We start from the raw sequence: 16402 nt of genomic DNA on the forward strand, positions 1-16402 counted from the left end.
TCTGGATTTGGGGTATTTGTTTCACTGCTTTTTGTTTTACCATCATCTGAATAATAATCAGATTCAGAATTTGAGTTATTAATGGTTAGGTTCAGCCACTTACTTGGGCACAGGATCAGTTTCAGGCTTTAGAGTCTCAAGTTGCTTTTGGAATACCTAGAGAATCTTGGCATTCTTAGGGTCTATACTTTAGTGATGAAGAGATTGAGGTATAAATAATAGAACTAGCCAGATTTTGTGATTAAAACGTTAATAATGAGACCAACCAAGTCAGCTGGAGCAACTGATGTGCAACGTGAACATTACCCAGTCAAATAATGCAAAATGCAGTGTTCGGTTTCTCATTAAAAACAGAAAGGAACAAGGAAAGGAAGGAAGTAGAGCTGCTGTTGTAATGTTAGTTTCCTACCGATAGGTCACATTGTCATTTCTATGCCTGCTTATCTCCCTGCATAAAAAAGGTAACTGAACAAAATGAAAAAAAACTGAGTTTCCCCCCCCTCATATAGTGCTCATCACCATAGTATCTAGATGTTGTACCTCCCAGAATTCAGCAGCTAATCACAGTATTGTTGGTATCATAAGCATTGAGGACAACTGAATTCCCAGTCCAATGCCATATGCAAATTGTGTCTGATACCATTCCAACCCTCCAAATCCACTCCCCTCAAACCAACCATGGAGTGATTAGTAACCCATGTCCCCATAAAAAACAAACTCCTCTTTGGCCAATAGAATAAGGTTTAAACTCCGACTTCTCCATACAGAACATGTCTGAATGGATCAATCCAATTACGTGTGTGACAGATTTTTAGTATCATTTTAGTATACATTTTTAATACACAGCACCAGCCTAACGTATTCCAAATTGCCTGTTCCCACTTTTTTCTTAAGTAAAATATCTATTAACAAACTAGACTGTAAACAAAAGGTACATGATAAGATGGAGAAGAGGTGAGAGCACCTACTAGGAAACAATTATGCACCTATTACACAGATGACCATTTAGCAAATTCTCTGGTCAGATGCTGCTGCTTATACTATTTATAATTTTGAAAATTATTCTGCATCCTCCTGTCCAAATGGGGGAAGAAAAAAAAAAAAAAAAGCTAAAGTGGCTCAGTATTTACATACACAAAAAAAGCAGACAGCCACTCCACCCCCATTTTGCGAGTTTAGGCTCCTTTTTAAAATTCTAGCCTACACAAGTTTGGTGCACCAAATCCATGGAACTTGGACTCCTAGGCTCCTTTTAAAACCCCAGCCTTAAGTTTTCAAACAACCACATTTTGAGGTTATATAGTGTAATAATGACTGCACACAGTGCTCTCTATAACAATAATGATCCACATTAGCTTTTTGTGGTGCTTATGTCATAAAAAGTTCTGGATCGCATTCACTTCATGCATGGCCCTATGCTAGGGGATTCCCCATACGTCCGCATTTTCTTGTGATTCAAGAATGCCCAACATGGAATATGCCCGACTGCTATATATGTAGTTACTCTAGCAAATATTTAGAATAACTCTTGCCGTTGCCAAACAATATTTATTTCTATCTGGTCAGATTATATCTAGTTCCAGCAGGTCAAACCAGCACATTTTGGACATTCTCTGTGATCAAGGGCAATAAACCTTCAATCTACCCATTCCTTTCCCTGTTTAAATGTCACTATGGTAATAGTCTCATTGACAGACATGGCGGGCCCTTCCCATGAAAATGAACATTATCGGGTTGGACATTCCCACTGGATTCTCTGACTATCTGATTCCATAGGGGTGGTAAGGCAAATTTAGAATTGACTATCTGCTAGCAATGGTCTTTGGGGAAAGAGCTATCACAACATTTTCCAGACTTTAATTACAATCAGGATCTACAAATGCTGAATTATTATAAACTATGGAGCTTTTGCCAAATTGCTATAGTTTTTTGCAAATTTTCTCTCATGAAAGAGACCACAGCTTTAGAAGCAACAGAAAATTCCGTGGGACATATTATACGGGGTAGCAGGCAGACTCTCTCCAAAATTACCCTGATAATCCTCTGTTTCCCTGACAAGGACCTTGTTAAGGTGACAAAGATCATGTCATTAAACTCAGGCAAAATTTGATGCATTTGAAAAATAACTAGCATTTGAAACAAACAAAGTTTCCTCACAAAGTTCATCACATTTTGATACAGTGCAGTGTGTAACTTCAGCTGTCTATTTTACGAAATGATGTGAACTCCTTAAACTCTGCTTCATTAACTTAATGGTGGTTTAAGCTTCCTTTTCAAACTCTCTGTAAGTCTGGAAATTTATTGAGACATTAGGTTACTCATTTTTTATACAGTAGACACAAAATTCATTGTACAGCCTAAAGCATATGAGTGAGGAGGATTTAGAAGAATCTCATCCTATCCCTATCATTGAGAACACATATCATAGAATATAGAATATCAGGGTTGGAAGGGACCTCAGGAGGTCAGCTAGTCCAACCCCCTGCTCAAAGCAGGACCAATCCACAGACAGATTTTTGCCCCAGATCCTTAAATGGCCCCCTCAAGGATTGAACTCACAACCCTGGGTTTAGCAGGCCAATGGTCAAACCAAGTCTTTCAAATTAGAAGACGAGTGCTCCTTTTATATGGTACAGCCAACTCTTACAGACCAGTTGAACTGTGCCAGCCAGTCAGCTCTTCACCCCAATTTCCTGCATCTGGAAACTTCCTTCCATTCTTAATTTAATGCAGAATTCAGAACCCAACTACTAGTGAGCCATTGCTAACTAGGGATTTCAACTGTGCACACTCAAATCTGCAGTGGAATTTAAGGCTTTCCAGATGCTGAAGTGCAAGAGACCATGTAAAATTATATTTTGCCAAAGATTAAACCCCTAGTAAAAGGAAAACGCAGACAGCTAGATGTGAGGCAGGCAGCAGTGACACAGTAGGCCCCAGGAGAGTGGCTGGATCTCAGATTCATCATTAAGATAGAGAAGGTATTCCTGTGGATGGGCACAAGGGTCTACCTATGTAGATCAGACTGCAGGATTAGGAACCAGGTTAGAATCATAGGACTGGAAGGGACCTTGAGAGGCCATCTAGTCCAGCAGGACTACTTATTATCTAGACCATCCCTGACAGGTGTTTGTCTAACCTGCTCTTAAAAATCTCCAATGATGGAGATTCCACAATCTCCTTGGCAAATTTATTCCAGTGCTTAACCATCCTGACAGCTAGGAAGTTTTTCCTAATGTCCAACCTAAACTGCCCTTGCTGCAATTTAACCCATTGCTTCCTGTTCTATCCTCAGAGATTAAAGGAGAATAATTTTTCTCCCTCCTCCTTAGAACAATTTTTATGTACTTCAAAACTGTTATGTCCCCTCTCAGTCTTCTCTTCTCCAGACTAAATAAACACAATTTTTTCAATTTTCCCTCATAGTTCATGTTTTCTAGTCCTTTAATCATTTTGGTTGCTCTTCTCTGGATTTTCTCCAGTTTGCCCACATCTTTCCTGAAATGTGGAACTCAGAACTGGACACAACTCCTTATCAGCCTGGAGTAGAGCAGAAGAATTACTTTTCACATGTTGCTGACAACACTCCTGCTAATACATCCCAGAATGATGTTTTCTTTTTTTTTTTTTGCAAGTTTTACACTGTTCACTCATAGTGGATCATAAGGTAAATATGACCTCCAGATCCCTTTCTCCAGTACTCCTTCCTAGGTAGTCATTTCCCATTTTGTATGTGTGTAACTGATTGTTCCTTCCTAAGTGGAGTACTTTGCATTTATCCTTATTGAATTTCATCCTATTTACTTCAGACCATTTCTCCAGTTTGTCCAGATCATTTTGAATTTTAATCGTATCCTCCAAAGCACTTGCAACCCCTCCCAGTGTGCTATGCCATTATCTAAATCATTAATGAAGAAATAGAACAGAACTGCACCCAGAACTGATCCCTGGAGGACCCCGCTTGATATGTTCTTCCAGCTTGACTGTGAACTGCTGATAACTACTCTCTGGGAATGGTTTTCCAGCTTGTTATACACCCACCTTATAGTAGCTCAATCTAGATTATATTTCCCTCATTTGTTTATGAGAAGGTCATGGGAGACCATATCAAAGTCAATTATTAAAGTCAATATATACTACATCTACCAATCCCCCTTATCCACAAGGCTTGTTATCCTGTCAAAAAAAGCCATTAGGCTGATTTGACACAATTTGTTCTTGACAAATCTATGACGACTGGTTTCAGAGTGGTAGCCGTGTTAGTCTGTATCAGCAAAAACCCTGTTAGTTTCAAAGGACTAGGACAAGGACTCCTTGTTGTTGTTTTTTTATGATGACTGTTACTTATCACCTTATTATCTTCTAGGTGTTTGCAAATTGATTGCTTAATTATTTGCTTCATTATCTTTCCAGGTACTGAAGTTAAGATGGTTGGTCTGGAATTCCCCAGGTTGTCCTTATTTCCCGTTTTATAGATGGGCACTATATTTGCCCTCTTCCAGTCCTCTGGAATCTCTCCCGTCTTCCATGACTTTTCAAAGATAATCGCTAATGGCTCAGATAGCTCCTCAGTCAGCTCCTTGAGTATTCTAGGATGCAGTTAATTGGGTCCTGGTGACTTGGAGACATCTAACTTGTCTAAGTAATTTTTTAGTTGTTCTTTCCCTATTTTAGCCTCTGATCCTACCTCATTTTCACTGACATTGACTGTTAGATGTCCAAGTAACACATTCTCTCCCCGCCCCCATCAAGTAACAGGCCTACCTTGTCCTGGGTCTTCCTCTTGCTTCTAAAGTATTTGTAGAATGTTTTCTTGTTACCCTTTTTATTTATGTTATTTGTCTATATTCATCCCTTGTAATTTGGCCTATTTTCCACTTTTTGTGGGACTCTGAGTTTCAGATAATTGAAGATCTCCTGGTTGAGCCAGGGTGGTCTCTGTCCATGCTTCCTATCTTTCCTATGCAGTGGCATTGTTTGCTCTTGTGGCCTTAATAATGTCTTTTGGAAAAACTGCCAACTCTTTTGAACTGTTTTCCCCTTTAGACTTGCTTCCTATGGGATCTTACCTACCAACTCCTTAAGTTTGCTAAATTCTGCCTTCTTGAAATCCATTATCTTTATTCTGCTGTTTTCCCTCCTACCATTCCTCAGAATCATGAAGTCTACCATTTCATGATCGCTTTCTCCTAAGCTGACTTCTGCTTTCAAATTCTCATCCAGTTCTTCCTTATTTGTCAAAATCAAATCTAGAACAGCCTCTCCCCTACTGGATTTCTCCACCTTCCGAAATAAAAAAAAAGTTTCTGGGTTAGTAGAAGATGGCCTTTATGGAACATTCCAGTGTTTGTGAACCACTTATTTGGTTCTTTCCTTTTCAATTTTAATGCATCTCCACAACAACAACAAGTTGACTTCATCTTCTTGGGTAAAAATACCCTGCATGACTCAAAGGAAAAATTTCCTCTTTCTATTTTTCTGTCAAAAGAATTTTTGTCGTCTTTTCCTCTTCTAACAAATACTCCTGTTTTAGGGCAAATGCACTTTACCCATTTTAAATAATAATAAAGATAAGATATATTCATCCAGAGTTGACAAATAGACAGTATATGTCAAGCAGTTCTCAGAAAGTGAGGTGGCTTTAATAATCTGTATTGCATTATTATTTCTCTCTCATAACTTTATGGCTTATAGGCAGGAGTTTAGGCACTTGCAGCCTTACCTCCCTGAAGAGTAATATATCAGGATGGTAATGCATCATGACCTCAACAAATGTTCTATTTAAACAGTATTATGATTCCCAAAAGCAAAACATATTACAGCCTGGGATGTCTTAGGTTTTAATATAATTCATGCATTTCCTTTTCTGACTTTTTTATTGCTAGAAAAACTTGCTCCACTAAAGTTTACTATTTCCCCCTCCCCCTTAAACATATAGGACAAGATTTAAATGTGTGTTACACAGGTGTAAATCTGAAATAACTCCAATGAAGCTATCCCTAATTTGAAATGGTGTCAGCAATGAGACATCTGACTTACTGAGGTTCCATTTTAGGCCCGTCGTAGTAACGTTGTAACAAGGGTTCCCAACTGGAATAAGGCCACACCACTTGCTTTCAAGTCCTGTGTTTACATGCAGTTTGTGCTTTCCCTGCAATACAGAAAGAAGTTTTCTTTAGACAGTAGCAACCAAGAACCAGGAAGCCATTTATACAACACATTTTAAAAATACAGTAGAACACATCTGAATTAGAGACGGGACTGATCTTAATTCTCCCAAAGTTCAGAAGTATTTGGATCTGGGATTTCAGTGTGGCCTATCATACAGAGAGAGGGACCAATCAAAGATCCAGATTTGAAAGTATGGGATTTTGAATCTGGGCTTTTGGTTTGATCCGGTCTCATCTCTAATCTCAATCCAATACTGTTCATTATTCCTCTGCACTAGCATTCACATCCAAAGTTAGATTGTTTTTTTCTTCCATTTTGGAGGAATCTAGTCATTAATTTTTTTAAACTGTTGACTTTCCACGTAAGCTGTGTAACACTTTAGAAACAAAACTAGGCAAAACTTACCTAATTTGGGGGTTCATCACAAAGCCAAAATTTTGGTCACATTTGTAAGTTTCATGTACTTTCCCTTCTGGAAAAAGTTCTAAACCAGTAATAAAACTAATGGGGTTCTACAAAGTTTAAAAGGGTTCCAGAGAAATAAATCTAAAAACTATGGAATTTAAGAAAATGACACCCCCCTTGTTAGGTTTTTAAACAGCATCCAAAATAATTCCATAGCAGGGATACAATTATCTTAAATATGTTGATATAGAAAGTTATATTCTATTATGTATTATAGGACTTTTCTGTAAGGGTTTGGGTGAATCTTAGCTGAATTATAATTTGGAGTGAAAAATTAATAGTTGTTTCAAATGAAACTCATGAGGTGTGAACCCATTTGAAATATAATTATATAAGAACACTACAGTATGACATGCAGTGAAACAAACTCTCTAGTTGAAACTGAGTTTCTCATATCTCTAATGATAACTCATTTCATAGCTGTTAATATTCTCTGAAAGAGCTACTTTTAATGATGACTTATTTAGGCTTATATTAGGGATAATACCCTTCTATTAGCTGTCTTAGACCCCCAATTCAGCATATTACTAACTTTAAGCATGTAAGTAGTCCCAATGAACTAAAGAAGAGTAGACAGTGCATTTCACAGTACAGGGACAATAATTATCTGTACTCAGTTATATATGAAATTGTTTCCTGTAACAGAGCTAGCAGGAAACATCAAGGAATGAAAGATGGAAATTGTGCCAATATTTGTGGAAAAAATATCATTCTTCCTGTATAATTAATTTGTTCTACATAACAAAAGAGAGAAGATGCTTCAGAAGCACATGATTTTGGCTTTTATTCTCTCAGCTGCATGGGAGCACTTAACTTCTGTAAGTGCTAATCGGAGTCAGACATAATTCCCTCTCACAACAGTGAAAAATTTAGATTTTTTTATGGTTTATTAATTTCTCTACCAAAATGGGTATTTAAAAAAAAATACAAAACCAAGAATCCTAAAATCTATCACTTACTGAGCGTATTACAAAGACTAAGATCCTGTTTAAAGCAAAAGAAAACTAGTTGTGTAACTCAAGCAATATCCTGAGTGGCAAGTAAATAACCTTTTACTGAAAGAAAATATTGTAAGCTTCAGCCTTGTATTTCATGTTTCCTCTCCCACAGCAGCCTCCACCACTGTGAAGTGACAGTTAGAAGACGAAAATGAAGGAAAAATACCTTACTGCCAAGATGAATTATCTGAGGTGTTTAACAAATTCTACTGCTTATGCCAAATACCTTATAAAAATCCTCAATATGAGCCATGCTCTCAGTTATCAAATGAACCTTAGAAAAGCTGTCAATTAAAAACTATCAGTTAATAGCTTTAACTTGTTTGTTTGCAGAGCAAGACGGAGAACAGTTCAACATTGACTACGTCCAGACTTATATATATCGATATACCGCGCCGTGAGGATGGGAGGTAAGTCGGAATAAGATATGTCGACTTCAGCTACGGTATTCCTGTAATTGAAGTTGCGTATCTTACATTGACACCCTCCCCCGCAGTGTAGACCAGGCCATTGTCTATCTTCTCAAATCACGCAACTTCACAAGGTGCTGAGCCACAGGTTTCCATGGGTACTGTGGGTGCTCCACAAATGCAGGTATTTACAAATTCATGCCGAATGCCCTTTTAGCCATGCAACAGGCGTAGCTATTTCTCTACTGCAATGTTTCTCATATCTTGTGAGCATTACCTTCCTGGGAAATTGTTCTGGGCCCTGGTCTACTCTACAAACTTATGTAGGTATAACGTCCCTAAGCAATGCAGTTATACCAATCTAACTGCTGGTGTAGTCAGCGCTGTGTTGACAGGAGGGTTTCTCTCATTTGCAAAGGTACTGCCTCTCGGGGAGGTGGAGTACCTACATCGAAGGGAGAAGTTCTCCCATTGGCACAGGTAGATTCTTCACTAAGCACTGCAGTGGCACAGCTGCGCTACTGCAGTGCTTTAAGTGTAGACAAGCCCTGAGTTACTCCGCAAGAGGTGCAACCTACACTGAAGCATATCTCTATTCTGACACCTATTGGTAAAAGAATATGAAAAGCAGTGAAGTAAAGATGGCTGGCCTAAGAGGGACCTGGATTAATTCCAGGCTTCTCAAACTCAGTTTCTTTGGATTGGTAACCTTGAGATCATTCTCTTTTAGGCCCTGATTCAACCAGGGGGCTACTCACATGCTTAAAGTTAAGCACCTGCTCAGGGAACAGATGCCTCTAAGGGCTTGGCTACACTTGCACTTTATACCGCAATAAAGCCTCCCAGAGCGCTCCACCTTACTCCCCGTCCACACTGGCAAGGCACGTAGAGCACTCTGACTCCCTGGCTGGAGCGGTCCTGGTACTCCACCTCCTGGAGAGGATTAACAGCTGTTGCGTATTGGCTGAGATGCTGCAGCTCCAGTGTAAACGAGAAGTAACGTTACTACACACTAATTGACCTCTGGAAATGCCCCATAATTCCCTTAACTGAAGTGGCCGCTCTTGTCTTTGTTGTGAACTCCGGACGCGGAAGTGCCGTTTCAAAGCTCTGTTTCAGAGAGCGGCTGCTTATCTGATCAAACGAACAGCTTCTGTTTGCTTGTGTGTGAGCGAGAGAGAAGCAGGGGGCTCTCTTTGGAAGTGCCGACAGCTAATGTTTGCTTAAGAGTGAATGAGTGAAGAGGGGGGTGGGGTGGGGTTGCCATTTCTGACAGCGGATGCTTATCTGGTCTGAGGAAAAAAAATAAGCAGCTACTGTTTGCTTTGAGTGAGTGAGAGAGAGGCGGGGGAGGGAGGGGGGTCTGAACTTGCAAGATAGCGTGCTGACACACTCTCAGCACCCCAAAAACCCACTCTCTCCCCTCCCACGCTCCCTGTCACATTCCACGCCCCCCATCTGAAAAGCACGTTGCAGCCACTTGAATGCTGGGAAAACTGCCCATAATGCACTGCTCCCAATGCAGCTGCAAATGCTGCAAATGTGGCCACGCCAGTGCGCTTTCAGCTCTCAGTGTGGACAAACTGGAGCGCTTTCTCTAGTGCGCTCTCCGAAGGCTGGTTTAACTTAAAGCGCTCTACAGCTGCAAGTGTAGCCATGGCCTTAAAGTACGTTACTTATACAAAGAACATGAGATCTTTAAAACAGAAATACCTCAGGTAATTATCAAAGTGTTGCCAATTCTCAGGGTTTTATCACAAGAGTTGTGATATTTCACGTTTTTCTTAATGCCCCAGCTTACACAGCCAGGTGAGTAAAGAAGAATCTCATCTTTCATTTAAGAAAGAAAAGAGAAGTTTCTAGCCTTCATGCTTGTGGAGAAAAGTTTGAAAACAAACACTAAACACTCAAAACCCAGACGGTAAATAAAAAGAATTTACAAGCTAAATACACATTTATTATCTTAAAATAAAACCTCATGATTTAAGCCACTCATGATTTTAGGGGTCTGATTCATGATTTTTGAATGCTCAGAGTTAGCAATATTTAAAGGCCCTTTGTTTTCGGTTTTTAGCAATTTTTACTGAAATTCTGGAAGTGCTGGATCTCCACAGATACACCTCTCTCCTTCTGGAATGGGGAGCCAGCTCCAGGGGATCCCTCTGGCACCTGAGGGATGCTCCAGAAGGACAGACGGCCACTTGGTAAGCTGTGTGTCCTGTCCCCCAATACTAAACCTAATATTTTCCCAGAAAACTGTGAAGTTAACGTTTGCATTTATTTTTATCTGTTTTTAAATTTTTGTAGTAAACACTGACACGTTGCTAGGAAATTTTAAACAAAGTAAAGCCAGAAACAAAGGGCCTTAGCAATACTGTACAAGGAATAAATTGACTTATTTAAAAAAAAATCATACATTCTTTGGGAGTTTATTTTGTTTTGGGAAACAAATATCTTAAAAAGTTAACAAATGAGTTCATTTCTTTGGCAGAAAGATTAAAAACAACACGTTTGTACAGAAAGGGCTAGACAGTCAAAGGACTGTGAGCCGCCCACAGGGAAAATTAGGTGCAGAATGATATTTTTAAGTTCCCATGTAGAAATATTCCATAGAAGCAACACTTAATGGAGAATTCACAAAATCAGAGTCATCATTATTGGTAACTTGCAAATACAAACATTAATTTGTTCTTATTTTTAAACTTTAAGATTAAATAAGCAAATAATAAACTGGTGCTAAAAAATGAAACTTCTACTGTGTTTGTAGAAAAAACAAGTTACAAAGTTTAAGAGTAAAAAGAAACCCAAAGATGGATTAAAATTACTTCCTTTTAAGTTTTTACCTCTGAAGTAGACAGCTGAACTGCTTTAGCATTTTAACTTATAAATCAAATATCAACATTTTCTAATGTTACGGGTGATGATAATGGCAAATAATATAGCTGTATTGATTTTTATCTTACAAAGTAGTTTTGAAAAAAAACATTGATCAGTTTTGAGGATTGATCCAATTTATTTTTCCACTTTGTGTCTAGTGCTGGGAAATGAGATCAACTTCTAAGTTTAGCAATATGAGGAAAATGTCAGAAGGTTGTTTTTTTAGTGTGTTTTATCCAAACAGGCTTAACTTTTACTCTTGTTTCTGATGTTTTACTCATTTTAGGTGACATTTTAATAAGAAAGCACTAACCGAATAGGGGACAAACACAAAAATCTGAGAAACAATTTTCCCTGTGTTAAGTCTCCTATGTCAAATGGAACTAATGAAATAATCAGCTGAACACTGGGTGCACCTATACCTAACACATCAAAGATAACAGGAATGTATAACCTTTGTTCAAAAATATGAAAGTTAAATGTGGGTAACAAGTAAAGAGTATCAAGTTGCAAGCAGTTGGGCTTTTAAGTCATTTATAGTGCCTAAGTGTCACTTCACAGAAAGACAAAGGCAAGGACCCTGTCCCAACAGGCTTACAGAGTAACTGAAACAAATCCAATACAACTTGCAAACAATAGAATATATAATATAATTAAGGTGGTTCAAACACAAAAAGGTGTGCAGACATGATAGGTGCAGAGCTCAACATAGGCTGACAAAACCAATTTTAGACAGATCTAAAGAAGGAAAGGGATAGGAGTTGGCACATGTCAGTTGAAAGATTGTTCTAAATATAAGGTGGAGAATGGAAAAAAGGCACAAGTTCACAAGGAGGAGACAAAAGATTGAAACAGTTAACAGCGAGGTTGCTGGGATGCATAAGAATGAGAAGGGGGGTATCAGCGGAGAAGTAGAAAGTGGATGTTATGGAAAGTGTTGAAGGAGTGTGAACTTTAACATGGAAGGAAAAGGAAATCAATGAAGAGACCTAAGGACAGAAGTTGTGGTCTGAGCAGGAAGGAAGCTAGACCTTAGCAACAACATTTGGAGTAGCTTGGAAAGAAAAAATAGGGAGATGCAGATGGTCAGGGAGGGTTCTGCAGTAGAGGAGATAAAAAACTAATAAATGGGCTAGCGTTTCATTAGTGAGGATTCAGAGGGAAAGACAGATTTTAAGGTATTGAGGAGGAAAATGCTTCAATTTGGTAACAACCTATATATAGTGAGAGGAAGAGAGGAGCCGGACATGACAATGAAGTTTTAAGCTTGGATGTTTTTTTCAACAGTAAAAGGAAAGAGACAAGAGAGTTTGTGGAAAGATAAATTTGGTTTGGAACAATATGGAGCTTCAGGAGGTGAAGAGATATCCAGGAAGACACACTGAGGACATATGGAAATGTGTGACGGGACAGACGATGAAAGGTCATAAATAGAGAGGCAGATATAGAAGGCATCAGCATAGAGAGGGATGTGACGGGCAGCTATTCTTCTGCCTCAACAGGACTCTACTGTGGAGCCCACAAGGCTCAATATTATCCAATATTCAACACACACAAGTTAAGCCTCAGGGTCAATAGCAAGAAGCCACAGACTTCAGTGCCAGCAGTATGCAGTTGACACTCTGTTCTATACAATATCAATACTTAGTCCTGCCATGAATGCAGGAGACTGGACTAGAAGCCGTCTCAAGTCCCTTCCAGTCCTACAATTCTCTCTCTACTTCAAACACATGCAAAGCCATCATCCATCTTGCCCAGTGTCTGGGTGTGGTAGCTCCTTGATGAAGAGTATAGGGCTGAAACTAAATCTGGGTAGGATGGACACAATGGTGACAAGGGAAGGAAATCATTTTGAAGAACTGGCTGAAACCATAACATCATCCTCAAATGAAGGAATATATCCTCCAGTCAAAGCTTTGTATTGTGTCAAGGTTCTTCTAGTCTTTCAGCCTTCTTCTAGACTCTTCACTGCTCCTGGACACCCATATGGCATTAGTAGTCACAAATGACTTATCAACCTCTGGCTGGCCAAAACATTGCACCCCTTTCTATTGCATGAAGCTCTGGCCGCAGTAATGCACACGCAGGCTTGAGTACTGCAGCACTGTGTATCTTATATGCTAGAAGTGAATGTCCTGAAGAAGTTCCAAAAGATGCAGCCACAGGGCAGCAAGTCTTCTGAGTAAAAGAGGGTGATCAGAATTCATCACCCTGGTGCTATGCCCACTGTCCTGTCACCCTGTCCAATACAAATTTAATAAATTTGTCTCAGGGATCACCTCTTTCCATGACCATGACGTTCCATGGCAGCTTGCCCTTCATCTGTGCCCATTGTGACACTCAAGTGCAGAGAATCAGGAGTTCCTGGGACCTTGCCAGCTGCTATACTGACTATGATTCCCACAATATTCTGAACAAAATTTAAGACCTAACTCATTATATTAACTTTCTTTCAGTGACTACCCTATAAGTGGCAGCACAACAAATTCTGAGCACAGCTGTCATTGTGTTATGTAAGGAAAGGGCAGAGAATACAATACGTCTTACTGTTTTCTTTACATACATGTTTGCACTTAGACATAATAATGCTGAGTACAAAAGATTACCTAAACGACAGGCAGATAGTATTTGAGTCCATGGGAACAAATTAAATCTCCAAAGTTATGGTATAAATGGAAAAGATGAAGGGAACAACGATTAAACCAAGTAAGAATATGTTTATTTGTTTAAAACCAAATGTTTTGACAGGAATATTTTAAACAAATTATGGTTCCATTTCTATTGGTGTGGCATTTTATAAAAACTTTTTTTTTTTCCCCCAACCTTGACATTTTAGGCCAGATTTGTTGCCAGAATCTTTCTGAATATGGCAAAGCTTTCTTAAATTAATATCCTTTAAATATCTAATATTGTAGTATTGGTATAAAGAGGCGTCACAAAGCAAGCGGTTGTGTGATTTGTCAAAGGAGTCTATGATGCAGAGTACCAATTGTATCAACATTAATTACACAGTGGGGCTAGAGCTGGTCAAAAGTGGGGGAATTATTTTTTTTTTTTAAATTCTGACCCGCTATAGATGAGATCTTATTACTTCAAAAAAGTGAAGATCACTTACATCTGCTGTAGTGTCTATTTTTAAATTGAATTGATTGATAGTTCTGTGTTACCCTACAATGGATTCAGATCCGATTGCTACTGTTTCCCTTTATGAGTCTCTTAGAATGGGAGACTCTTAAGAGCACATGCAGAACAAATACAGTGACCACCAACACAGTTACAAATAAAGTCTTGTTTGCATTATAAGGTATAATTGTAGCCAGTTAGTTCACTTTATCATTTAATTGTGGTGTTGTTGTAGTTAACTCACATATTATATGTAATCAATGTGTGATGAATAGATAAGTAGGACAGGATTATAGGCGTAGTAATTGACTCCTGAGATTACAGCATCATGTAACATTAATCATGACACTTTTCACCAAGCACATTAGGTGAGTCCCTTCCAACCACAGGGAATAGCAGGTAAAGAACCTTTCTACGTTTGGAACAGTAATTTTGTCCTCTGCTGTCAAGCCCATATGATGATTGGTGAGTGGTCAGCAATGGTAAGGGGGAGGGGGGGAAATGATGCAATCTTCAGGGGGAAAATATGTTTCCATTAGTTACACTGCCAGTGGTGAAGACATTACAAATATACACACAAATAAAGTGAAATTACAACACAATCTGAAGTGACCAGCATGCTAGATGGGAGTATGAACGTGTTACTATCAGAGGGAACTTGGGAAATTCAGTTCTTGCACACAAGAGCATCTTCAGCATTCACAGGTGCCTCATAATTTAACTGTCAATCTGCTGTATGAATGTCCCCTCCAAGCACTCATTTTATTAACCCTTATCTGCCAACTACACATGCACCTACACAACTTTTTCCAGATGATCAGAAAGGTACAGAGAGAAGATGCAAATGGGAAGTACAATAACCAAGAATATCGTGTTTCTTCTCAAATTTCCAACTAGCTTTTTACTGGTCCATTGTGACATTTTATCCTTAAGCCTGTGAGTTTGATATCCTATACTCAGCAGGCCTATCATTATGGGCTAAGTACAAGTATTAGCATTTTTAGTGATTTCATGCTTAAAAATCAAAGCCACTCTAAAGGCCCTAATATTCTGCAATCCCAAAGTGATGAGTATTACAACATAATTTTCCTCACAATCCATTATTTTAGGACATTTAATATTATCATTCAATCCTTTTTAGTGCAATTCTATGCAGAAGAGTTTAGATAGTCTCTCATCTACATTCATTCTGTCCTTTTCCTATGATACCAGAGATCTGTGAGAGTTAATTCACATGGCAAGGATATTGTTCATATATCTGTGGCACAAATAACTTGCTGTGAGAGTTGAGAGGCTCAATTGCCTCTTCACTGTACTATTAAACCACTACTTATTGCTGCCAGATGCCTCTGTACCAAGTCAAGATCAGCTTAGCTTCAAATTGAGTAGATGGTTTCATTGCTTTCTTTGTAAGAACAATACTCTACCACATATTAGAAAAAAGAATGCTACAGTGGTTTCAAAATCAAGTTAGCAAATCTGTACTATTCTTCTAAGGAACTATGTCAGGGTTTGGCTACACGTGTAAACAGTATTCAATTACTGATCTTAAGCATGATTTAAACAGTTATGACTGAACTGATTTGTTTAACCAACTTGTTATTAAGTACAGGTTAAACAGAGATGTGGTCAAACTGGATTATTATGCAGTGTGGCCAGCTAGCCTAAATGCAACCAAACCATGTTATCATGAGTTAAAAATCAGTCTTCTCTTCTCCAGACTAAACAAATCCAATTTTTCCACCCAATCTTCCCTCATTGGTCACATTTTCTAGACCTTTAATCATTTTTGTTGCTCTTCTCTGGACTTTCTCCAGTTTGTCCAGATCATTTTGAATTTTAATCCTATCCTCCAAAGCACTTACAACCCCTCCCAGATTGGTATCGTCCTGTAAGTGTACTCTCTATGTCATTATCTAAATCATTGATTAAGATATTGAACAGAACCAGACCCAGAACCGATCCTTGCGGGACCCCAGTCACTATGCCCTTCCAGCATAACTGCGAACAAGTGATAACTACTCTCTGGGATGATTTTCAAACTAGTTATGCGCCCGCCTTATATTAACTCCATCTAGGTTGTATTTCCCTAGTTTGTTTATGAGAAGGTCATGCAAGACAGTATCAAAAGTCTTACTAAAGTCAAGATATACCACATGAGGAGGTTACTCACCCTGTGCAGTAACTGACGTTCTTCGAGATGAGTGTCCCTGTGGGTGCTCCACTACAGGTGCTGGTGCGTCCCTGCGCCTTCGCCCGGAGATTTTTACAGCAGTGCTCATAGCGGCCACGCATGCTCAGAATCTGCCCCCCCGCTGTGACTCTAGGGTAATAGAACGCATGCGTGGCCGGTCTCCT

The 16402-nt window shown here is 39.0% G+C and overlaps 1 protein-coding gene across 9 annotated transcripts in view; it reads right to left on the reverse strand.

Annotated features, from left to right (window-relative positions):
- Positions 1-16402, reverse strand: part of TPK1 (thiamin pyrophosphokinase 1) — a 502338-nt gene that overhangs the window by 112953 nt on the left and 372983 nt on the right. For all 9 annotated transcript variants that reach the window (XM_065583869.1, XM_065583872.1, XM_065583873.1 and 6 more), the window contains one exon: positions 6040-6151. In XM_065583869.1, coding sequence (XP_065439941.1) covers positions 6040-6151 — 112 coding nt within the window. The remainder of the gene's footprint in view (positions 1-6039; positions 6152-16402) is intronic.

The sequence above is a fragment of the Chrysemys picta genome, chromosome 2, assembly GCF_011386835.1.
Source record: "Chrysemys picta bellii isolate R12L10 chromosome 2, ASM1138683v2, whole genome shotgun sequence".
Lineage (NCBI taxonomy): Eukaryota > Metazoa > Chordata > Testudines > Emydidae > Chrysemys > Chrysemys picta.